The 23,387-nt window shown below is 49.0% G+C and overlaps 7 protein-coding genes across 7 annotated transcripts; 2 read left to right on the top strand and 5 right to left on the bottom strand.

Annotated features, from left to right (window-relative positions):
- Positions 1–80: 80 nt before the first annotated feature.
- On the bottom strand, positions 81–2,483 carry FSUBG_3313 (uncharacterized protein; the record flags this gene model as incomplete). The annotated part of the gene is made up of 2 exons (XM_036681181.1): positions 81–1,149; positions 1,207–2,483. The coding sequence occupies 2 exons, from the start codon at positions 2,481–2,483 to the stop codon at positions 81–83; spliced, it is 2,346 nt and encodes a 781-aa protein (XP_036541274.1).
- A 1,666-nt stretch (positions 2,484–4,149) lies between these two features.
- FSUBG_3312 (enoyl reductase) lies at positions 4,150–5,192 on the top strand (the record flags this gene model as incomplete). The annotated part of the gene is made up of 3 exons (XM_036681180.1): positions 4,150–4,186; positions 4,249–4,473; positions 4,528–5,192. 3 exons carry the CDS (start codon positions 4,150–4,152, stop codon positions 5,190–5,192), a joined length of 927 nt encoding a protein of 308 aa, XP_036541273.1.
- Positions 5,193–5,461: 269 nt separating this feature from the next.
- On the bottom strand, positions 5,462–6,286 carry FSUBG_3311 (uncharacterized protein; the record flags this gene model as incomplete). Its single annotated transcript, XM_036681179.1, has 1 exon — positions 5,462–6,286. The coding sequence occupies one exon, from the start codon at positions 6,284–6,286 to the stop codon at positions 5,462–5,464; it is 825 nt and encodes a 274-aa protein (XP_036541272.1).
- Positions 6,287–7,091: 805 nt separating this feature from the next.
- On the bottom strand, positions 7,092–10,070 carry FSUBG_3310 (adenylate cyclase; the record flags this gene model as incomplete). Its single annotated transcript, XM_036681178.1, has 2 exons — positions 7,092–9,473; positions 9,522–10,070. The coding sequence occupies 2 exons, from the start codon at positions 10,068–10,070 to the stop codon at positions 7,092–7,094; spliced, it is 2,931 nt and encodes a 976-aa protein (XP_036541271.1).
- A 2,794-nt stretch (positions 10,071–12,864) lies between these two features.
- Positions 12,865–14,468, top strand: FSUBG_3309 (recQ DNA helicase; the record flags this gene model as incomplete). The annotated part of the gene is made up of 3 exons (XM_036681176.1): positions 12,865–12,944; positions 13,008–13,126; positions 13,282–14,468. The coding sequence occupies 3 exons, from the start codon at positions 12,865–12,867 to the stop codon at positions 14,466–14,468; spliced, it is 1,386 nt and encodes a 461-aa protein (XP_036541270.1).
- Positions 14,469–14,542: 74 nt separating this feature from the next.
- Positions 14,543–16,926, bottom strand: FSUBG_3308 (C6 transcription factor; the record flags this gene model as incomplete). Its single annotated transcript, XM_036681175.1, has 3 exons — positions 14,543–14,632; positions 14,683–16,353; positions 16,411–16,926. The coding sequence occupies 3 exons, from the start codon at positions 16,924–16,926 to the stop codon at positions 14,543–14,545; spliced, it is 2,277 nt and encodes a 758-aa protein (XP_036541269.1).
- Positions 16,927–17,898: 972 nt separating this feature from the next.
- Positions 17,899–20,349, bottom strand: FSUBG_3307 (uncharacterized protein; the record flags this gene model as incomplete). Its single annotated transcript, XM_036681174.1, has 1 exon — positions 17,899–20,349. One exon carries the CDS (start codon positions 20,347–20,349, stop codon positions 17,899–17,901), a length of 2,451 nt encoding a protein of 816 aa, XP_036541268.1.
- Positions 20,350–23,387: the final 3,038 nt, after the last annotated feature.

Raw genomic sequence — 23,387 nt, 5'->3', positions numbered from 1 at the left:
AGAAATGATGTTAAGCCCATGCCATGGGTAGGTAGCCCTTCCAGCTTTCTGCTGGTTTCTACTTTGAATCTTCCCTCTTTTCAATCTTTTGCTCCTTTTCCTTTTTCCTTGGCCTTCTCTTCATGGTCCTGTCCAATCATCTTCTCGTTGTTCTCTTCCGTCCATTCCGCATCATCTTCGGCTGCATCGATGGATTGAAGTAGTTCAGCAAGAATAAAAGGGAGTTCTTCTGGCTGCAGCTCGATCGGTGGCGCAATAGAAGGCTCCTCTGGCGTCACAGGACAGAGATAGTGGGATCCGACTTGAACAGTTCTCTTATCGTTACGGACTGCCCCGTCAGAGCTGCAAGCCCCAGATGTTTCCGACCATAATGTGTGCGAAACGAGATCCAGCTTTGGTAGAGGCAGGCACCGACCCTGTCGACTCGAGCGTTTGTCTCCCTCTTCCTTGAGTTCGGCGAGGGTTGGCCATCCAGCTCCATACGGCGGCTGGTTCTGTGATGTGCTGAAGCAATTGCTAGCTGCGAACACGGGGGAAAGACCATCATCAAATTTCTTCCCACGGAGGAACTCCACAACAGGTTGGACTTGAGTCTCCGCGCCTTCATCGACGCTCGCATTCGTCCTTGCCAGACGTTGCTTAACCTCTTGATCGAGCTTCCTCGTCTTTGATTCTGCCAGGTTTGCTTTGAAAGCTGTCAGCTCTACTGGGCTCTGAGGAACAAATGGAGACTGGTCGGCGCTCATGTAGCGCAGATTGGCCATCATCTTCTGAAATGCCTGCCGTTCCTTTGTAGCAAAGCTTGTCCATCTTTTGGATTGAGACCATGAACCCGATTCAGACCCATTCAGATTGAAAGTCTGTTTCAAGGTAGAACTGAACGTCTGAGGAAGTTGGCGGGCGGAAGATGGACCTCTGGGTGCATTCTGGAGCGGATCGACCAGTCTATGAGTCTCTTGAGCTTTGTTCTCCTCTTGGGGTGTGGTCTCTCGCTTAAGGTTGATCTTCGCACCTCTCCCAACGCGAGGAGAATCGTGTGAATTTTGTGCCTGCCGAGTTGGGATGAACCCTTTGATCTTACTATAGTCAGCCGCCTTGCGAAGCTCTTTCTTGACATCCTCTTGTGTCGAGTCGTCACTGCAAACGGCACTGAGAAGTTGACGGTCTTTACCAACAGGCACTGAAGTCATCTAAATATCAGGATACTTGTTGTGCTTTGACCTCAGCTGTGCCCCTCCACTTTGATCTTTGATCATATCGAACTGGGTTCTCAAAGGGGTTGTAGTATCAGACACATTGGTAGCTGCGCCAGAGCTAGAGTTGCTTGCCTTGGCGGAACTAGAAGTACTGGCCTTTTGCTCATGCTGACTTCTTGAGGGCTGACTCCTCGACTCACTCTGTGAATCACTGCCCCGGGAAGTTGGATGGAATCCAGACCTTTCTGGAGGTTGCAAATGCATTCGGTATTGACTATGGGGCTGATAATAGACGAAATGTTGTGGCGGCAGATTTGCTGCCGGCTGCGGCGCATAATACATCCCACTGTCTCCCTCAAATGAAGGCCAATCCATTTGTTCATAATGGCTATCATAGTCCTCCGGATAGTCCATCACAACCTCTGGTAGAGCCAAATGGGCCGACCACGGGACTGGGGCAAGAGGCCATGCTAGAGGCGAGAATGGCATCATAGGCGGTACCAGAGATGGCCCCATACGTGGCGCATAGTTGATCGGATGATGCATCATTGGATGGGGAGGTTCTGATGGAAAGTGGCTGTAAGTGGGATTTGGGGAAACCAGAGGAACCGGATATCCTGCTGATGACATAAATCTCTGGTCTGGAGCAGGTGTACGTCGTAATCTGGAGCCTCGTGGTCTACCGTCTGGATGGGGAGTTGGGGGCCTCCATGCCCGCCTAGGAGACCTGGTTCTGGCTCTGGAGATGGCCGGCCGCATGCTTCCCCTGGTTTTAGGACGACTGGTAGAGTTGTGAGATGAGGCTGGAGGTGTATAAACGTCTGGTTTGAGGAATTCGAGTGACTTCCTCGGAGTGTAAACTGTCGGTTTCAGATATTCCAGGGGAGGCTGTTTACTAGTCTCTTCCTCATCATCAGCGCACTGCGAGAACTGATGCTCTATGCTCAACTGTTCATCATTGACCAATTCTGAGGACAGGCCCCGGTCGTCTTTGCCTCTGGGCCTACGGCACCTGCTTCGTTGCTTCTGTTTCATTTTTGGACTCCGAATCTTGAGAGGGTCAACCTGGTTTACAGATCCAAGAGCAGGGAACATGGAGTCGTATCCTTCGGGGTCGATGGTGATGGAAGGAATCGTTCTACCACGGGGCCGTGCTCGAGGCGAGCGTACATCTTGCTCTGGATGTCGTACTTCCATGGAAGACGGAGTAGAAGACTCATCTTCGTCAGAAGAGAACTCATCTTCCGAAGGGTCAACCGGGATAAATGTTGGCGCACAAGGATTCATGATAGTGCCTGGTGATGCATATGTGCAGGTTTTGAAAAGCGATGGATATTCAACAAATCGAATGTGTTGTTCAATAATTCGGCTTGACAACAGAGTCAAAAGATGGGCTATGAAGAGCAAGTTTGTCGGCCTGTTTCGAGTTATTCGCTTGTTGTCAGGTAACCGTAAGCTATAGATCTGCAAGAAGGGTTTAGGTCAGTTAGAACGGCCTATGTTTTCTTCTGAGTTGCTTGCCTATGAGGTGTGATACAATGCCCAGATTTTGAGCAAACAGTAAGGTGCATGTATCGGAGACTTTTCATAGAAAGGACAAGATGTCTTTTTTTGACAAAACGGCGATAGTAGTTTGTGGTAAAAGGAAACTATTGCAGGCAGACTGTGAGTACACGAGAAGGAGAGAAAAAACCTCCTGGTGAAGAAGGGCGGAATAACGAAAGGCTCAAGCGCTAAAAGGGCATGCGTGAGGTCAAGACGTGAATGCGCGGCAGCTGATCGCCAGCTGCGGGATAGCTCCTAGGTAGCAAACAAATCGCGGTGACTGAGAGATGCTGATCTGGGGTATTTTGGCTTGAACTTGCAAAATGGAAGAAAGAAGACGAAGAAAAGTAAAACAAAGAGTGAATATATTTTTACTCAATGAATGCGAGATCATGGATGAGGTGGTGAGGAGGCTCATGGGCTGATCCTGCTGGCAGTTGTCAGAGCTGTCAACGCCCGAACAGAACAAAGTGAGAGATTTGCTGGCTGTTCTATCCAAAGATCAGATGACTTTAATTCAATCTTACGCCATTTCTTGTCCGGCAAAGGTCATAGCACTATGTATTTCATGAATAATGCTACTGCTGAGACGCCCTGACACTCAACACTACCTACAACCATAATACTGAGCTGCGTAGGTGAAGGCAAACTTGCGTTTATAGTAAAAGATCTGTTTAATACCCAAGATAGATAGGCTTAATTCCTTATAGTTATAGTAGAAGAAAACTCCGCCTCCTCCTCCTCCTCCCCCTCCTCCTCCTCCCCCTTGTTTACGAGAATAACCAGAACATCAACAACTGTCACTCGACCAACGCTGCCAGCGTCATCGCAATCATAAATACTCCTGAGTGTTCCTTATGTCTCGGACTATATTCATAGCATCTAATGGCTTAATGTGAATGATATATGAAACTCAACTGTGTAAGGTAGGTAGGTATAGTATGTGGACTTGATGAGGTAGGGAGACAAGAATACTTGAGACCTTTATCCCAAGTGATAAAAATGACCAATCCAAAGCCCTTCTAATTCCATACTAAACTTACTCGAACCGTTCAATAAGATAAGCTAAGTCAGCTGTCTCAACTGTCACAAGCTGACAACCCTCTCATTCATGGGGCTCTTCTTTGGTTGTGTACCAATGTAACTACCAATTATGCACTGACACTTCTTCTCAACAAAGTTTAGCCCCAGGGGGGTTCCACAGCGGGAAGGAGCCTCCATGACACCCCACCAAAATCAGGCCGAGGTCCCCGACTGAGAGACGGTACGTACCTGTTCTATCTTAGTAGGTAATCTCGTCCAATAATTATTTCCTGTTGTTCTCAACACCATTGCATCCTTTGATAGGATCTTGTTCCCCTCCTTTTTTTGCCAAGTTGTTCAACTTTGAGTCAACGATACAGACACGATGGCTTCTCTTCGATCTATCACGCTCACCAATCGCTGTATGTATTCTACTACCTACACTCAGCCTCATTCACCTTGTAACTAAGTTAACATTCCCTAGCTCCAAGGCAACCGATCAAGAACCTCCCGGAGTCGATTGAGGTCGACCCTGATACCACTGTTGAAGGACTCAAGGTCTTGATTGCAAAGGAAACCAAGCTCGGAGACTTCAATCGTGTCGGAATCTATGACCCTACCACGAAAAAGACCCTCAAGAACCGCAAGGCTCGCCTCGTCGATGAGCCAGCCGTAGTTTCTACTGGCGAGGTTCTCGTCAAGGACATGGGTGCGTCAAACTGGCCAAAGACCTTGAGTGAGCACATTCTAACTCTAATCACAGGATATCAAATCCCTTGGAGAACCGTCTTCGTCGTCGAGTACTTCGGACCCATCATCTTCCACGCCCTCGCTGTCGCTGCCCGCCCCTACATCTACCGCAATGGAGACGGCGACATGTCTCGAACCCAATGGATCACCTTTGCTATGATCATGCTACACTTCTTCAAGCGCGAGTATGAGACACTCTTTGTCCACAAGTTCTCTGCCAACACAATGCCCTGGAAGAACATCTTCAAGAACAGCTTCTTCTACTGGGCTGTCTCTGGTGTTCTCTGTGCCTACTCCATTTACAGCCCCAACTCCCTTGCAGCCAAGGCCGATATTCCTGCCATTGATGCCGTTGGCGTTGCGCTCTATTGCTTCAGCGAGTTCATGAATGCCCTCGTTCACCAATATCTTTCGAGTCTGCGTTCTACTGGTGGCACTGAGCGCAAGATCCCCGTTGGTTATGGTTTCGGTATCGTCACTTGCCCAAACTATTTGTATGAGGTGCTTGCATGGGTTGGAGTTATCCTTGTCAGCCGTGACTGGACCGTCGCTTTCTTTATCGCTATTGGTGCTGCACAGATGATCAGCTGGGCCAAGGGCAAGGAGCGTGCCTATCGCAAAGAGTTCGGCGACAGGTACAAGAAGAAGAGATACGTCATCTTCCCCGGCCTTATCTGAGAAGAAATGTATCTGCAAACAGCTTTTTCGGTAGGCATAGATTAGGAGACGGATCATATAGAAGCTATCATGGGCTACACTATAGTAATAACAAAAGGCGGTTCGGACCGGAGTAGATCTGGTGGATACTCGGTATTAGACTATCATACTATAGAAATGTTCAATAACGAATGGTTCTTATAAACTTATATACCGTGGATGCTAGTTCCCTGGTCCCATAATGTACTCAGAATGGTCGTGACTCATCACTCGTTCGGTGCTCTTTCTTCTCATCGTGAAATCGTTGACGTAGAAGCCGTATCTGATCCCTTGGCCCCTCTTCCCACGCTGGAGTCTGCCTCCGTCAAGCTCCTACTAGCATCGGAAAACGTACCCGGCGCATGGTTTTCCGTATCAATATCCATCTCAACATCGAGCGTTTTGCGCCCTTCAACACCCTTGCCCCTCTCTTCTTCGTCAAGCTTCATGGCCCGCTGGACCTCGTCCACATCATCGCCGTCACTCTCACTCCCAGTATAGCTTCCACATTCGCTGCAGCTACAGCTACGATCGGAGTTTGCGAGCCTGACAGTCTCCTCCAGGACGAGAAAGTCGCGCTCCAGCACCTCAGCCCAATTCTGCACGTTACCGAGCTCCTTAATCCTCCGCGCCGCAGCGTCTGCTTCCCGCGCAAGCTTAACGTTCTCGCGACGCAATCCTTCAGTCGCACGCTGCACATCCTGCGCCTGCTTGCTCAGCGCCGCAGCGTTGGAGTGTAACGTAGATGCGCGCCATTGCAGCTCAGAGTCCATCATGTTCTCCAGCGTTGCGACCACAGCGCGACGGGCTTCCGCTACGTGGCGCTGTGTCTCGGCCGACGGAAGCGTAGGCTGTAGTTGCGGAGGCGGCGGCGGCGGCGGCGAAGTCTGCTGCGCTGCGGAGGGGATTTGTGCGTGAGCATGGGCGTGGGCGACTGACGGAGATGCGATCGCGGGAGGAGGAGAGGTCGGCGGGCGAGGAGATAATGAAGAAGAGGAAGAAGAGGAAGAGCCTGTTGCCACAGCTGAAGTGCTGGGCTGATGATGAGTGGCCGAAGAAGCAGCTGCTGTTGACATGATGCGCTAGATGCCAGTGGAATATTGATGCACTTTACGATAATTGGTTTACAGACGGAATGAGATGTAGCTTCGCCGTTTCACGTTGCTCATACTTACACTGCATGTTGGTGGGGTCGAGTTACACTTGGTCTCGTCGCGGCTGACGGCCAAGATCATGGGATCTGACTTTCAGGTGTGACACCATGATCGACTACGTTTTAAGAACACGAAGCGAGCTCATAATGGATCTCTTCGGTTGTAGAAATCAGACAATCCCTCTTACATTTTGAGTAGGTAACTAGCCGTGGCTGTTGCATCATACTCAAGTTTCGTGATTGTCTCTGAAATGGATACCAGAAGCATTAGATAGATTCGTTATGTGCTAGGTAGTGTACAAGGCGACATCTCTCTGCTTTGGCCCATATCCTTTTCGGTCCCTGATATGTAGTACTTTACAGGTCTTTGTTTATCTTCGGAGACCTTTGTTGGTCATCATGACGGGCATCTCTTCCCAACTTTTGCTCCTCTTAAAAAAGACAATGTTTAACATTATGCCCAAACACAAGCTGCAAACCCTCTCAACGTGAAAGATCAAAAGGCAAATGTAATTCGACCGACCTGATTTTGGGCAAACAAATGCAACTGCAACCCCAAACGCCAAGGCTATGCGGTAAAGGAATGGCTTCCGGCGAACTTTTCCCTCAATATGCCGGTTCAAAAAGCCTCAATAAGTTCTAGATATAACCAAATGACCCCCTTTGGCCTTATGCAAACAACAGCCGCTATTGACGTCGAGATCCAAGTAAGGACTCGATACTGTAATCTAAAAGGCAACTTTGCCTCCGTTCAGGCGGAGTGGTACTGGCCCAAGTGGCCCATGAGAAGGAAGTATTCCCTCGTCTGAGGACATGGAAGATAGTGAAGACAGTGAGCTGAATCCCATATGACCCTTTCCAAACCCTCCGTTACGCCCCATAGAGATGCCAGGGTTGGCCATTAGAGCATCGGCTCGGTCAAAGACATTCCCGTGGAATGCCGCTGCAAATGAACCGCTTTGCGGCGTCGTGGGAACTGTCGCCTGCATAGCGGGTCCCAAAGCAGCACTCTGTGGCGTGATCGGGACCTGAGTTGGTGACATACCGCGAGGGGGGTAGTGCATCTGCCCGTTCGGCGTACCGGAGGGATGGTTGAAAAGATAGTGCCAAGGGGACTTGGAGATGATGTTGCTGGTTTCCTTAATACTCTGCTGAATCGGTCGCAATCGTGCCCTGGTATCAGGAGGCAGTGGAACACTGTTGGGGCCGTACTTGATCTGATAGATCATATCCGCCCAAGAGTGACTGAAGTTGTTACATAGACTCCAAAAGCTCGCTTGTGTTCGAACTCCAGGCTCCTTGAGTTTGATCAGTGACAGTCTGTTCTTGAGAATCTCCGTCTGTTGAATAACATGTCCGCACATAGTTATCAAGGCTTTCCAGTGCTGGATTACACTTTCTGGGGTCCTCTGATACATGGCGTTCCTCAAGCCACCTGTTAGTTGGGCTTGAAAACTGGGAAGTGTCCCCATAACGAGATCAGTCGACCTTTGCAAGGATAGGAATATCTTCTCAAACTGCCGATCTTCTTCGGTGAACTCGGAAGAGATCCCGCGACTACCTATCGAGGAGAAAGATTCACCTGATCGAGGAGTAGCGGATGCGATAGTGGCGGTTCGGCCATTGCCATTGAGATAAGCCGCAGAAAGGGGTGTAGGCACGGGCACATCTGTAGCAACACGCAAATTGATCGGATGGTGTACCAGAGTGCCATTGCGATTGCGAGCTCCTGTTGACCTACCAACAGTGGGGGTAATGGAAGGTTCACGTGTATGCACCCTGAGAGGACGCTCACCCATCTGGTCCCCCTTGGAGGCTGCTTGTCGACGCCCATCTTCTGCACTGACAGACGATAGTGTCACACGTAGTTCCATGATACTATTGTAGAGTAACATCAGAAGCGTTCGAATATATCGCGCATCTCCGTTGTTCACGAAAGTATCGATGTTATCGGCTAAAAGTGTACAAACGTGGCCATATGCGCTAACCAGAGTTTGACAGGCTCGATGCACGTTTTCGTTCTCTCTTTGGGAGCGGTCGTCGAGGTCGACCAAGGCGTTCTCGTGTTTCTGGATTTCCTGCTCCAATTCCTCAACATGGGAGTTGGTGTTGTAGAACACGATCTCAAGGCTAGATCGCTTAGCAGACCCATCACTCGTCAAACTCATGAGCATCTGGATCATGGGGTGGATCTGAAAGACCGAATAGAGGATGCCCTTAGCAGCTTCAATGACTGGATCATAGACTTTTGATTCTCGCCTCCGTTCAGGGAGGACAGAAAGACGTCTCACGTAGATCGGACGTGCCAAGTACGGTTCCGTCGGTGTCGCAGGGCTCTTCGTCGTTGCTTGGCTACCTTGCATGGCAGATCCATGACTCAGGCCACGATAATGACTAAATCGATTGTTTACTTGCATCTCATCAAGTGTACCGAGGTCAGAGGGTTTTCTCGAGACAATTCCCATGCGCCTGTTGCGGCTCTCCGACCGCTCCGCCCTCAATAGGCTTTCTGAGTTGCTGCGAACACGTTCATTGACATTGCCAATTGTTAATGGCATGACGCCGGGTCGTCGAAAAGCGCTGTTTTGTTGGGAAAGTCCACGATAGTGTGATCTCGATGGTATCGGAGGCGCCCGTGATCCAAGATTGGGAGAACGAATATCAGGCAAATCCGCACCACTGACTTTGACAGGGAATCTCCCACTTGCGACCCGTTTCAATGGGAAGCGAGGAGTTTCCGCGCCTTCGCTAGATTCGTCACCTGTGTTGTCAGATTCGGATCGGCCGTTGACAGCATGCTGCTTAAGAAAGCGTTTGATTTGTAGCGTTACCGCCACCTCCGTGACTTCGTTGTCTTTCTGAATGCCTTCATGCGGAGGGCTTGCGGCTTGCACTTGTATTGCGTCACGCGGCGGAAAGTTAATGGGGTTGCCCTCAAACTTGATCACTTGCAAGGACCCCATATCGGCAATACATAGTGGCAACTCCCGTATTTGATTCTTTGGAATAGACAAAACTTTCAATGACGAGAGTCTCACAATATCTGTAGGGAGACTTCGAAGCTGGTTTCGACCGAGGTCAAGGATCTCCAATGATTTCAAATCGCACAACTAGCCAGGTTGTTAGAAAATATTTCGATACTAAGGAGGGAGACATACAGGCATAGGAAACTCCTTGATTTGATTGCCTCGGATGTTGAGATATCGCAATGATGTGCATTCAGAAAAGCGAGCAGGCAATGTTGTCAGTTGGTTATGAGACAGTGCTAGTCTGGAGACCGTATAGGTATCAGTATCCGATCGGGTTGCTGAAGATGATCCCAGATCACCCTTGACAATATCCACAACTTCATCTGGTAATTTTTGGATCCCTTTGCGACTGAGGTCAATTGTGACTCCGGTTCTGAGCCCTGTGCTGACGGCGCCTGCTTCGGCAGCCTGGCTCTCGCTTTCGATGGCATTTTGCATTGCCTCACGCGCGAGACTGATAACCTGAGCTGCCGACATGCCCGCGGCAGAAAGAGAGGAACTGGAGGGAACGCTTCGCAAGGAAGGGATTGGCGGAGGAGGTGGCGGTCCGTTAGACGTGGCTGCTGAGTTTGGGACTGGACGTCGTCCAGATATGTGGTTTTCGGGCAAGCTTCTTGGGACTGAAGCCTGCGATGCAGAACCGACGGACGAGCCGGCGAGTCGATCTGGGCGTTCCATGGCGGACGGTCAATATGAGGAATGTGCGGCTCAGGTAAGAAACGTGGGAGGCGCGCTGGTGGAGAAATCGATCGAGGGGGGGACCGTTGGAATTTTATGACGATATGGCGATGCTTGAAGGGTGAACGGTTTCAGAAGATTGCTGTTGCCGTGCCTGCGTTTATTATCTTTTGATCAAAAGCTTAGGCGCAAACCGAGGCCCGTCTGTCTCAGTGAAAGTCAAGCTTGCGATCGGTATCTCTAACGTTTAGGCCAATCAAGGCAGTGTCGACGACGAGATCGATAAGGTCATGTTTATATATTCGATCGAAGCCAAAACGGCAGCGCGCAGTTCAGGTTTCTGGCCTGTTTGTATCGAGATAATAAGTGTTGGAATTGGTATCGGGCGCACTACGCCGTCGAGGCTCAAATGAGAATTGCCGATGGCAGCGATCGGCGAGAACCCGTTGGATGGAGATACTCCAAGGACAGGACTTGGAGAGAAGGGTTGAAGAAGAGGAATGCTGCGGGAAGGGCCGTAATGAGCTGATGCAAACTCGGGAGGCGATGAGGTCGGGCTGAGATTCCGTCTTTGGTAAGTAAGTTTTGCAACACCATGGCAGGAGGATGGAAGGCAAGGCAAAGCAAGGCAAGGCAAGGCAAGGCAAGGCAAGGCAAGGGTGGTGAAATACCTAGTAACCGGGATGACCCCCGTTGAATGTCCCCTAGCCCTTGGCAGTTTGAACGTGGACTGGTTCTGGATATCAAAAACTCAAAACAGAGTCAAACAAACTGAAGGTCGAGAATGAAAGAGAGCTTGCTTGATAAATGGAGGATGCTCAGGCACATGCTGCAGCCGATGTAATGGGGGGTCCCCGCTGTAACTTTGATATGTGCCGATTGAGATAGGTACCTTGGGTACTAAACGCCTGTCTTTCACTTCTTAACGTGGCACTCAAATAGTAGAGTGAAAGGCCAAGTACCTTGGTCGATGTTATTTAAGGACGCAGAAACATAAAAGTCTGTTCTGGCTAATGATACATATCAATTAATAGGTAAGTTGCAGTTCAATTGTGTATTTTGTCGGGAGTACCAGCTTCCCCCAATTGCCCCTGGCAGTCCCTTGTCTCATGCTCGAATAGGGGATAGCGCATCAGATAGGGGTAACAACCCATGGAAGTGTTTTGGTCAGCACTTGACGGGGCGGTTCAATCGTGGGGCCTCAGCGCCAACGGACAGTTGGACCCATCGTAAAGTGAAACACAGTGCGGGGCGGCTGGTCTGGAGGCTGAAGTCCAACGTGTGAGGAAGAAAATATCAGGAACAGTACTACGGAGTACATATATCAACTTGTATGAATGACTTGTGAGCAATTGAATTCAGTCTCCAAGATATCATATTGTGGTAAGTTAGGGGGGGTTTAACTGAGGCTAGTTAGCATGATACTGCGACTTAAAATATATAACTTGCTATTATTCAAAAGACACGACCTCACCCCCCCGAAGTTCTTCTTTTTCTTGCTACCTTCGCCGCTAAATATCAGGCACGTTATTGCATGCCCAGGTACGGATAGCCATGCACCTATCAGGCTGAGCCAGCCACACAGTACGAGTTTTGAATAAGCGAGTCCAACCTCGGTGTGAGGACTCCGGATTTTAATCCCTGAAGCTCACAATTCATGTTTCTCTCGTTACTTACAAATACATAATAACAGCTTAAGAATCATGAATCCTCTTTGTCAAGAATATCAGAATTGTTGCAAAAGAGAGACGTACTAGGTCGCATCCCTTCCTCCCTGAAGCCTACCGACAGTATGGAGTAACTTTGATCTTTGACACAAACCAAAACAAGACGAGGAACCACTGCTAACTGCTAACTAGTAAACGAGGGGTAATGTATTGATAACCTATGAAACAGCAAAGCCAACACCACTCATTTTTGATGGACATCTTTGAGGGCATCAGGGGGTAAATAAAGTTTAGGACGTTACAGGAATGACGCCAAAATTAACTAGCCTAAAAGTATACCAAGATACACTAAACTTGCCTTAGTATTTTCGTCCTCCAGGCCAAAGGCCCTTGGTTTTCTTTCATCCCTTGGCAAGGGCTGCTTTCTTCGGGAGGGTGGACTTTGAAGATGTCTGGCTGTGCTGTCTCGTAGGATGAGGCCCCTGCCCCAGCCAACAGCGAGTAATGCAAGGCACAGAGTAATTACAGATTCACTGAATGCAACCGAGAAGAGCCAGTGAACAGCAGAAGCCTTTTTCTCCACGTCATTATAACGCTATACCACCTTCTAAGTGTTTTTGCTGCCGGGAAACTGTATCAATTGAGTTTATCTGCTGCTTATCAGTACCTACGTTGAAAGGTAATGGACCTCTGGCTACCTTCTTACCTAAGATACCTACCTAGGTACGGATATCAGTTCTTGTATTTTCCACTCAGTGACCCGGGCTCGAGGTGCTCTAGAACCCCTGCCAGTCGCTTCCTTCGTTCGAAAAGCAACAACGTTGCAAGGCTGTTGTTGACAGTGCTGATCCGGTGGACCACATCCGATTTGACTGCCAAAAGCAGAAACAGATCCTCCTCACCAAACACCTAAGCTCCAGCAGATTGCAACTCTGTAAGTTAGAGAGCTTGCATTGGGATAGACTAGAACGATAACAGTAAAAAAAAGGGTCAATCTTTATCAACAAGCGCCAGGAAAGCGGCTCGATTCACCCTTGCTTCGATCTACCAGTTGCAGTGTATTACTCCGTACAGTAACAATCAATTCAATCGCTCACCCTCTTCGAAAATCGTGAACGGCGAGCGCCATGCCACCATTGAAAAGAACAAGCTCATGCACAGACATTGGCTTCACTCTTCGTCGCCAATTTCACAAGGAAGATTTCAGGTAGCTAGCTATACGATTTATCCGCTTCTCTTCTTTTTTGCTTTGTCCGTTGACATTTCCCAGGCCTCACCAGCGTGAAATCATCGAAGCTGCTCTCGACGGCTTTGATGTTTATGTCCAAGCAGCCACGTCCTTTGGTAAGAGTCTTTGCTTTCAGCTACCAGCAGTCATCGACCAAGGCAGTGAGTTTGCGACCACTATTCTATACATTTCCCTTCCTCTGATTAAAAGTCTAGTTACCATAGTTGTTTCCCCTCTCTTGAGTTTAATGGCAAGAAACTCTCTCTGGCCCACCATCGGTACGAAATCTAACATCATCAGATGAACCAAGTTGAAGCCTTAAGAGACTCCGGTATCGAAGCCAATTTTTACAGCAGCATAACTCCTTATGATGATCGGCGCCGCATCGAGCGTGATCTTGAGAGCGGGCATCCAAGGACCAGGCTCTTGTATGTCACGCCCGAGTTATGCTCTGGCTCACGGTTTCGCGAGCGGCTGCAGCTAGTCTACAAGCAAAAGGAACTTGCACGTATCGCCATCGACGAAGCTCATTGTGTGTCAGAATGGGGTCATGACTTTCGAAAAGACTTCAAACGTCTATCTTGGTTTCGAGACACTTTCCCCGATGTACCAATAATGTGTCTTACTGCCACGGCAAACCCGCAGGTTCGCCAAGACGTACTATCTATTTTGAAACTCGATCAAACTCCAGAAAGAACGAGAGAGTTTTTGATGAACCCTCAACGTCAAAACCTGCATCTTGAAATTCGGTACACCAAGGACGAAGAAGACAACCGCCTACAGGATTTTCTAAGGTGGATCAACGCCGTCTACGACCGTCGTAAACATGGCGAGAGAAAAGCAGAACTCGAGCAGGTGAATGAAAGAGTCGAAAGTGTTCCTGGGATCATATACACTATATCTCGGGATGAATGCGAGAGCCTGGCAGCCTCCCTTCGTGCAGAAGGCATCGGGGCCATGCCCTTTCATGCCAAACTCACCAAGGAAGTCAAAGAGGAAACACTCGCCCGGTGGATAAATAACGAGTCTGGGTACGACATCATTGTTGCCACGACCGCCTTCGGCATGGGTATTGACAAGAATAACGTACGCTTCGTTGTTCACTGGCGTATCCCCAAGTCTTTCGAGGGTTACTACCAAGAAGCTGGCCGTGCTGGTCGAGATGGCAACGCAAGCTATTGCTTTCTTTACTACAGCCGAGAAGACCTGGAGCGCGTCACGAGATTGATCAGATCAGATGCCAAAGCTGAGACGAACCAGATCGCCAGACTCAAGAGTTTGCAGGCGCTGGCTCAATACTGTGAAGACACTGATAAGTGCCGACATGCTACCATATGCAAATACTTTGGAGAATCCAGCACACCCGAGTGTGACTTTGCTTGTGATTGGCACAAGGACCCCCAAGAACTCGAGATGAGATTTATGAGGGGTTTGGCAAGTGAAGAATGGGTGAGCACGCAGGCAATGCAGGGCACTTATGATGATGGGCATTATGACGAGTAACGAAAACGACATCTCACAAGTGTCATTCCCTGACAGTTTACACGAATTCAGTATGTGATGTGCCGATTTTGATATTAGTCCATAACTGGCCACTGAGATTGGCCGTCTTTACTGGCAGTTGGGAAGCCGAGAAGGTCGGATATGTCCCACTCAATAAGATTGCTCTAGCTCATATTGTTAGAAAGAATTACTGCCTATACGAAGCATCACTCACATTTGAGAAAATATCGGTACCAAGAAAGTCGCTACTCAAGCTATCCGAAGTTATCACTGATTCATGGGGTGTTGTGACCGCTTGGATGTCTTTGAGCATTGCCACACAGTCGCGGAGGGTCGTTGTTACAGTCTCATGTACCGCTGGCTTCACAGGCCGGCCCGCCTCCAATGCTCGAATGTGTGCCAAGTGAGCATTCGAGAAGAGAAGTCTCTTGAGGCTGAGGTTGCCCCGTACGATCATGCAGCGAAGTTGCACATATATCTCTTCGAGTGTGTTGATCATGGGAGCACGGGTGGCTTTTGCCATCTCGCTGAGAATATCAGGTTCGTGTGTTGGTGTCGACTCATCTTGAAGTTCAGTAATGATCTCGAGGGCCAAGATGAGCATAGCATCGAAACTCAACGCACACTTGAAAAGGCCACGTCCAACGAAAGACAAGCGAGAAAAGTCGTCCCATACCTGCATCGGCAGGCTGAAGTCGGCGCCTTTACTCCCAGAAGCGATGACCAGGGCGGACTCAACACACACCTTACGAGAAAGGTAGAACCGGGGATCGGTCCTTGCTTGGAGCATGAAGTCGCGGTGAAGAAACATAACGAACCGGCGAAGATGTATATCGAGAATTTTGCGGTGGAACTCATTCGCCTCAATGCTTGACCCTTTTCTCATGTTCATCGGATTATGTTGTGTTGAATGGAAGAAGGCGGCGACATCTCGGCACGCCGTGCGCAGCTGTGATCCTAAAGCTAGGGCTTTTTCATATGTTTTCTCTTGGCGGAAGTCGTTCAGCAGGCCTATGACTTCAACTCTCAAAGGCAGAGATTTGGCGAGCATTATTTGCAGGTACGAGTCTGTAAATTTGTCCATTGGTTTTGGTGGCCCTGGAGAAGTCGACTCTAGATCCGAGTCATCGTAGTTGGATGGGATGGAAGCATCAAAGTCTTGTTCCGAAAGCTGTAGTGGCAAGCCGAGATCTAGACATGACTGAACAGCCAACTCCAGCACAGTGGCCCAAAGACGAGCTCGAAACTCCCTTTGGAAGAGCGTCAGACCAGCAAATAGCTTTGGATCGCGGTGAAGGCCCATGGTGATGGCGGCGCGCAGTAGAGAGCCCGAGGACAGCCATGACGTTGCTCCGCGACAATTAAAGGTCGATTGACGGGCAATTATTAGCAGACAGAATATCTGCAGACCATCGAGATTGTAAGTGGTTTTTTCATTTGGACCTGTGAGCCACCACTGGGCATTCTGAACCCATGTCTGCGCAAGTCGCCACAACTGGTTCATCTCTTCCTCTGTGTCAAAATTGGCAAAGGTAGTCCCAAGGGCAAGAATCAAGGTCAGTCTAACGAGAGATATAGCTGGCACAGGTTGTGTTTCCTCGCCTGCCCATATCCGGTCGTACTCTCTCTGAAAGGAGGGGATATGAACGATGCGATATAGGGGCTCAAATGTGCGGAGATAACAAGCAAATAGCTCATCGCAAACCACCTTGGAGGGCAAGGTCTCACGAAGGTCCTGTATTGGTTGATCTAGTGTTGGAAAGTTCTGTTTCTTGAGACCAAACCGTAGAATGCGAGCTTCTTTCAAGGCGTCGTGGAAGTCAGATTTGGCATCCTCCCATGATGGTTCAATCTCTACAGGATGGAAATTACCTGAAACAGGAAACTAGGGCAGTGAAGATCAGTATGAGAGCTCGAGTAGTAAGTGGTATTTGAGATTTACCTTCTCTGCAGTGTGAAGCCAATGTGTTTGGCCAAATAGCTTCGTCTTTTCAGGTACATGACGCAACCTGGGTGTAAAGGGAGGGATTGAGGTTGATGACTGTGTTGGGGTGGATGTTTGAAGGTCTGGAATAGTTTTTGAAAGACAGCCATTTGAATTTAACACAGTCCTATCACTGTTTTCAGGCTGTAGTGGTCGGTTCACTGGGCTGCGGCGATGTGCTTCTCGACTTGGCTGTGTTTCTGTATTGGCTCCCTGTCCTTCAGTCCGTTCAGCCGGCACCGAAGTGCAGACTTCAGAGCTCCGAGTCACTGCAACAGGGCTCCCGTCACGATAAGAACATTGCATCGGTGCCCGAGCCCGAACACAGCCGTTACAAGGTTGTCCCAGATTACACCGAATCTTGCGGCGCCGGCATTGCTCACAAGACCGAGCAGGTCGTCTTCGGCGGCGTTTGGGAGCCGGGGCCCGGGGACTTCCAGCAGAAGATACGTCCGAGGATCCTCTTGGCTGCATCGCGGTCGACATTTGATGTCGGGTTATACGATAGTGACAGCTGATTTGTATGTATGTAATGTCTTTGTATATGAGTGAGGAGCATCAAATGCCGAACACTATCCCCGAGATTTCTTAGGGCCGAGACAACATAGCCAAGTCTAGTGACCGAAGTTTTATACCCGACATTAAAAGTTCGGACTTATTGAGGTGCTTACCCTAGAGAACAGCCAAGATTTCAACATGTAGTGAGGTTTATAGACTTACGGGCAACATTTTGTTCGGCTTTATCATCTTTGTAAAGGTATGTGCTTAAATTCCATTGGATATATTGTCGTCGGTCTGCCTTCGGAGGATTTCCCTCACATCACGTGCGTATGTCAATCCTTTGTTATTCTGGCTACCCTAGCCAGCCACCTCAATCGCTAGGAGACTCAACATAACACCATCAACAACAATCAACAATTGTGAAGCACCTTGCACACCCGTCACTTGGCACAGTATTCGTCTAACGAAAGTCTCGTCCATAAAAATATCTTACACTTTTGTTCAAAAGCAATATGTATCAATATCGAAGTAGATCGAATGTTGAAACCCGTGAAATCTGCGAGGGCTCAGCAACCATCTCTTCCCTAAAATTCGGCACGTCATCTCGAATATCGCTGTCAAAGTGATATTGCATTTCATTAGCACATTATTCTGAGGGCAATTTCGTCAGTCATAAGGAATTCAGTATTCAAACCCACAAGATAGATATAATGAGAGGAGCTTGCTTGAAGGCACAAAATATGGCAGACAACATGACGCCAAGACCTGTTCATGAGCGCTTTTGTTGTCGTGAAATAGTAGGAGACCTGGTATCTTAAAAGATGAGACAGTTCGAGAAGCAAATAGATGCTAGCCCAAGATCCCCCCAGTCCGTGGCTTGCGAGGCCCAAGAATCCACGCCACTTATTATTATTACGCATTAGCCAACATGGACTTCCTCTCTGTTCAGCCCAATTCCCAGGACTCGCCCCAGATCTCGTTGAGATTTATACCCAACAACTCCAGACTCGGATCCAGATTGAAGGGCTGAGTGGGATCGCCTCCCATCATCCATGGGGCCTGACTTGGGTCGATCGGAGCCGCAGGCATTGTCGGCGTAAACGAGAACGGTGTCACCGACTGGATACCAATATTAGGAAACGCCGTGCCATGGAAGTCAAGCTTCATTACCTTTGGGCGGTCGTGCAGCGGTATATTAGGCGTGGGCCCCGGTCCCATGCTGCCCGGCGGCACACCGTTCATGGCAGCTGTAAGGTGCTCCCCAGAAACTGGAGGCTCCTGGTTAGCAAGGAGACGGTAGTGCAAGTTGACAAAGCGTTCTGCTGATGTCGACTTGGCGACTTCAGGCTCCTTGGTTCCCAGGTGGGCTTCAAGCAACCCCAGCGCCGCACACATGATAGAATATCCCCATGGCTCGTTGTTGCCGCATCGTAATAGACGATCCTCCTTCATTGCAATGCACTTCTCAATCAACTTGAGTGTGTGGTGTGAGTTTATCATGATCATGTTGGTGGAACCTCTGGGCTGCAACATTGTGACGCTGCAGAGGTTGATGGCTGTGGTCAGCGCATCTTCTCTGAGAAAGTTCAGACTCCGAACGCCTTGATCGTACAGCTTGTCGTGTAATAAGACGATATCTCGAGCGGCATTATAGTATATGATTTCGGAGTACTGGTACTTTGAGTTTTGCTTCCGAAGTTTGAGATATGGCTGATGCAAGGGGATGATGTACTGCCTTAACTGAACATGCAACAATGTGTACGCGATCAAAGGGTTCTTCTTTCCCTTTACATTTTCCAGATTCATATCCCATGAAGGGAGAGCATCAATCTCCTGTGTCAAATCGTTGGTGTATCGAATTACTTGGTCATAGTCTATTTCAGACGATGGACCAGTAAGAAGACGACTAAGCTCCAGGCGTAAAGGCAGGCTCTGACGAGCCAGGTGCTGGAAGGAAGAGAATGTATACTCTTTGACAGGTTTCGATGGTGGGAGTACGGTGGTACTCTCATCAAAATCATCATCGTCTAAATTGCGAGGGGCGTTGGTGTCGTAGTGAAGCTGGCTAACCAGAGTTGGTAGGCAATGGTCAAAGGAGGCCTGCATGTCGAATTCTTGAACTGTTGCCCAAATTCGTCGACGCATCTCCTGGTGAAAAACGGTGATCTTTGCTGCCATGTGGCTTGGCTCACGATGTAAACCGACAGCGATTCCGTCCTGGATGAGTGCACCAGAGCCTGTCCAGAAACGCTTTTTCTTGATGGTGTTGACTCGCTTCCCAAGATACAAGAGGCATGCTACTTGATAGTGGATCAAGCGTCGATGCTTCTGGCTTTGTTTTGACGACCACTCATCACATGCCTTGATCCACCGTTCTGCCCAGTGACGAGCATTGGACATCATGCCGATGAACTTGAGGCTTTCGTGAGTGTGAACGCAGCTTGCAACAGCCATCATTGCAAGGATAAGGGCCGTGAAAGCGGCATAACGTTTGGTAGACCCGGGTGCCCAATACTCGTCGTATTCCTTCTTGAACGTAGGAATATGAACAATGCGGTGCACCTGCTCGAACTGGTCGAGGTAAACATCGATAAGTGCATCAGACTCCTCCTTAGTTGGCAGCAAAGCCTCTAGTTCTGGATCCGAGTCCTCAAATATCTTTTCGCGGTCCTCGCGTCGTCTCTTTCGATCTTTACGGTCATGGAGAATGACTGGGCGAAGCCACTCATCGGCCGTCTCCTTCATGAAAGGGCACAGACCTGTAAGCTCGACAAAGGCCATACTGGCATTGTGTGGGCCAAAGTATCGCGTGCGAAAGCCCCTGCCACGAAAGAAACGAAGCTCTCCTTTCTCACCCGACATGTTAGTAGCTTCGATGGACTCGTGGACCTCGCGGACAGAAGGGTCCTCGACATTCGCATTCCCGTTGGCATCATCTTTCATCTGGGGGGAGGTCGTCGTGCCGGCCAGGGTGCTCCCATCGAAAGACACACCAGACCGAGAGATTTGATTCTTAAGCTGAACTAGCTCAAGCTCCAATCGGCGAATTCGATCGTGGTCTTGGCGTACGAATTCGGGATCTCGTGGGGACAAGCCCGTCGCGGGATCAACGAAGCGGCGAGAGTCCAGCTGGGCGAACGGCGGCGGAACGCCAGAGGAAGCATTCACGACCTCGCCGTTACGAGATTCATAGCTGCAACGGTCGGGAGTGCCGCTCTTGATGCAACGCTCGCACGGGAAGCCTCGGTCACACGACAGCTTTCGGCGTCGGCACTCGAGACAACTGAGGCGGACACGCTGCCGTTTGCGGGCGGGCGGCTGGCCCGAGTCATCTCGGGACCCAGGCTTTCGGTCACCGTCCGAGTCCGGGGTCTCACTTCGGTCTGAGGAAGCCATAATCGATGACCGGAGCTTATCCAGTGTCGTGCGAATGCCGATGCGGATGCGGTTCGGAGTTACGAAGGAGGAGGAGGAGGAATCGCTCCACCAGCAAGTGAAAAAAGACACCTTTATCAATCAGATCAGATAATATTGGTAGAAGAATTTTTGCTTGTGCCGAGCGGAGATACGAAAGCATGGGCCTCGGATTATTTGGCTCATGAGGTCAGGTGACCGTCCATCTAACGCTACCATGACCAGTCAGGTAACTGAGAGACATGTTGGGCACTTAATTGATGCAATTGCCATGCGAATTAATGCAAGAGACGATTACGCGCCTCAGTATTTAGTTCTTTCAATTATACGTCTTAACTATCTCGTTCAGGCTCCTCGGAGTTCCGAAGAGTCAATTGTATGTCAAGATATTAGTTGGACTCAGGTAATTTGAGATGATGCCTGTCAACCTACGTAGAGATATTGTCATCCATCTTTAACATACCAAAGTCATTCTCTTGTCGCAAGAATGAGCAAGAGTGTTAAAAAATATGAGAATGTCAGGACTACAATCGGATCATTCAATCATTGGAAAAGAAATTCGACATGACGAACACTTACAGTTGATACTGAAACGTCTACGTGAGCACTAAAGACTCAATCATTAATAAGCGGAGTGCAGATGCAGGGAGGATCCTCTTCAATGAATGGCACTCACATTGGACCCAATGCTAACTCACTACAGAGTGACGCGGGGTGAAATGGCCCTCTCCAACCTGAAACTGAAGACTGACTCGCATATGGCGGTCAACAGAAGGTCAGATTCGTTCTGGAAACGCCTTGACAATTTGGATTGAAGGACGTGCTCTTGGCGTAATAGTTGACCAAAGGGTAGGTTGTCACACCTAAACCGAAGCTTTTAAAAGAGTCTTCCAGAAACCACATTTGCAACGCTGCAATGTCTAGGATGCTCATCTATTGGATCTTTGGCCAGAAGACCACAAAGGATCCGACGGTCTGTACTGCACTATTCTGGAGCGGTCGTTTCACCTGAAGCACACAGCAATTGCGGTACAACGCTACCCCAGTTTTTGCTCCAATTTGCTTCGCCAGAGGCTGCCAAACGGCGCTGCACGATCTTGAAAGAGGCTTTAAAACCGTTGGTTGATTTAAGAGCTATGCTATGTATCGAGGCTTGTTGAAGCCGCGTGTTTGCTATGTCGTGCATTAGCCCGATAGGACACGGGGTAAAGAAGTGTCAATGCATATACCACAGGTTTCACTTGCTGACGGGAGCGAGGAGGTGAGCTCAACAATCAGACCGGAATATCCGAATTAAATCTCGATAAAGTCACAGGTCAAGGAACCGATGTAAATAGCATTGCAGCTAATCCTCCCAGCGGCGGCCCGTGTAAGATCATTTCCGCTATTTTGAGACGATCCTCAATGCTAGATGTACCTTGTCCATGTTGTATGCACAGGGGCTTCATATCAAAACCGGGATGTAAGAACGTACAGGGCTAGTAACTAGTCTTGTTACAGCTGGATGTGGTCTTCATGCCCACCCAACGCGGATGAAGCCCCTTGTCTAAGTAGATCTGGGGGTTTATATATATATATGATAGTTGAGGTAACCCATGTCTTGCAATATTTGAGCATCCTGTCATTGCCCTGTTGTGTGTTCACTTTCCTCAACATCACCAGCCCTAATGCTACTGGACGGGTATGAAGCTCACATCTTGGGCGATCTGCTCGCTAGCACTCGCTGCTGGAGTGCTTGGCGCTGATAGACCTGAACTCTTCAAGAGTCTGCCCCGTTGTACTGTGAGTCTTGAGGTTTTGATGCTGGTTTGCGCTTGTACTAACAATGACTTGAAGATCTCATGTCTCGAAAAGTATGATAACTCTGGTTTTGAAGCCGTTGATATGTGCAACAACGGAAATGCCAGGCAGGAACTAGATAACTGCTACGCACACAAATGCCGTGATTTCGAAAGATTCGGTGCGCCAGTCATTCTGAAGCTCAAATTGCATAGAACTAACAGGCTCCAGATATCGCAAAGACCTATGCTAATGCCTGTGATAGCAAGGAAAAAGACAACCGGAATAACCACTACGTTCTGTTAGTTGCAGAGATACCAGCATGGATCTCTCCTTGGCTTAGGCTGTATTCGAGCTGGATCACATATGAGAGTCTTTCTCTGGATGACTATATAATGGTAGTTTGTGGAGTAAGTTGGTACCCCGTACCATGGATCATCAAAATCTAACACAGATTTCAGTTGTTGTACACTGTCTTTGCAACTCTGGTTCACTTTGGTAAGTCGGGTCGCTGAATGAATACGGGCTTGTGCTTACCGGCCTCTTTCTTAGCCCACTCTGTAACAGGAGATACAATCTTATGGAATGCGGTTCCGGAATGCATTACAGACGGATTAAAGGTTTGTTTGCAAGGTACAATTCTGAGTCGCGGCATGTTAACGTTGAACTGCCTAGCTTGTCTTCATGGCCGACATCTTCGAGCTTGCCTGCTCGTGTCTACTTAGAGTCGCGATCCTTCTCGTATGCCTGCGCTCATCATTTCCTGGCAGATACATAGTGGCCACGGCCGCGACCCTTGTACTCACCATGCTCTCTTCGATTGCTCTGGCCCTATTGAGAGTATTTCGATGCTCACCAATTGCATTCGCCTGGCAAGGTTGGGAACCTAGTGGAAGAGATGAGGCAACCGGAGGTTGCTTGGCTCAGGACTCGCTTGCATATGCGGCTTCCTCGATCGACATATTCCTAAACCTGGTGCTGCTTCTTATGCTTTCTCACCTGATCTTCAGCCGAGTTGCAAGTAACACAACATCTTGGTTGCAAAACGCTGTTGCAATGGCATTGGGGGCATTCGGTCTGGCTGTGTCCTGTTTTCGACTGCACCTTCTGATCAATTTCTTCAAGATGATGCAGCCAGTCTGGAAATATCATGGACGAATCGTTTGGATGGACGTTGAAGTTTCGATCTTGATTATATGGGCATGCCTGCCTATATGGCAGTCCTTCACAGATCCAGTACC

This window comes from Fusarium subglutinans, assembly GCF_013396075.1.
Source record: "Fusarium subglutinans strain NRRL 66333 chromosome Unknown NRRL66333_c0000028, whole genome shotgun sequence".
In the NCBI taxonomy this organism is placed as follows: domain Eukaryota; kingdom Fungi; phylum Ascomycota; class Sordariomycetes; order Hypocreales; family Nectriaceae; genus Fusarium; species Fusarium subglutinans.
This window is presented reverse-complemented; position numbering and strand designations above follow the sequence as displayed.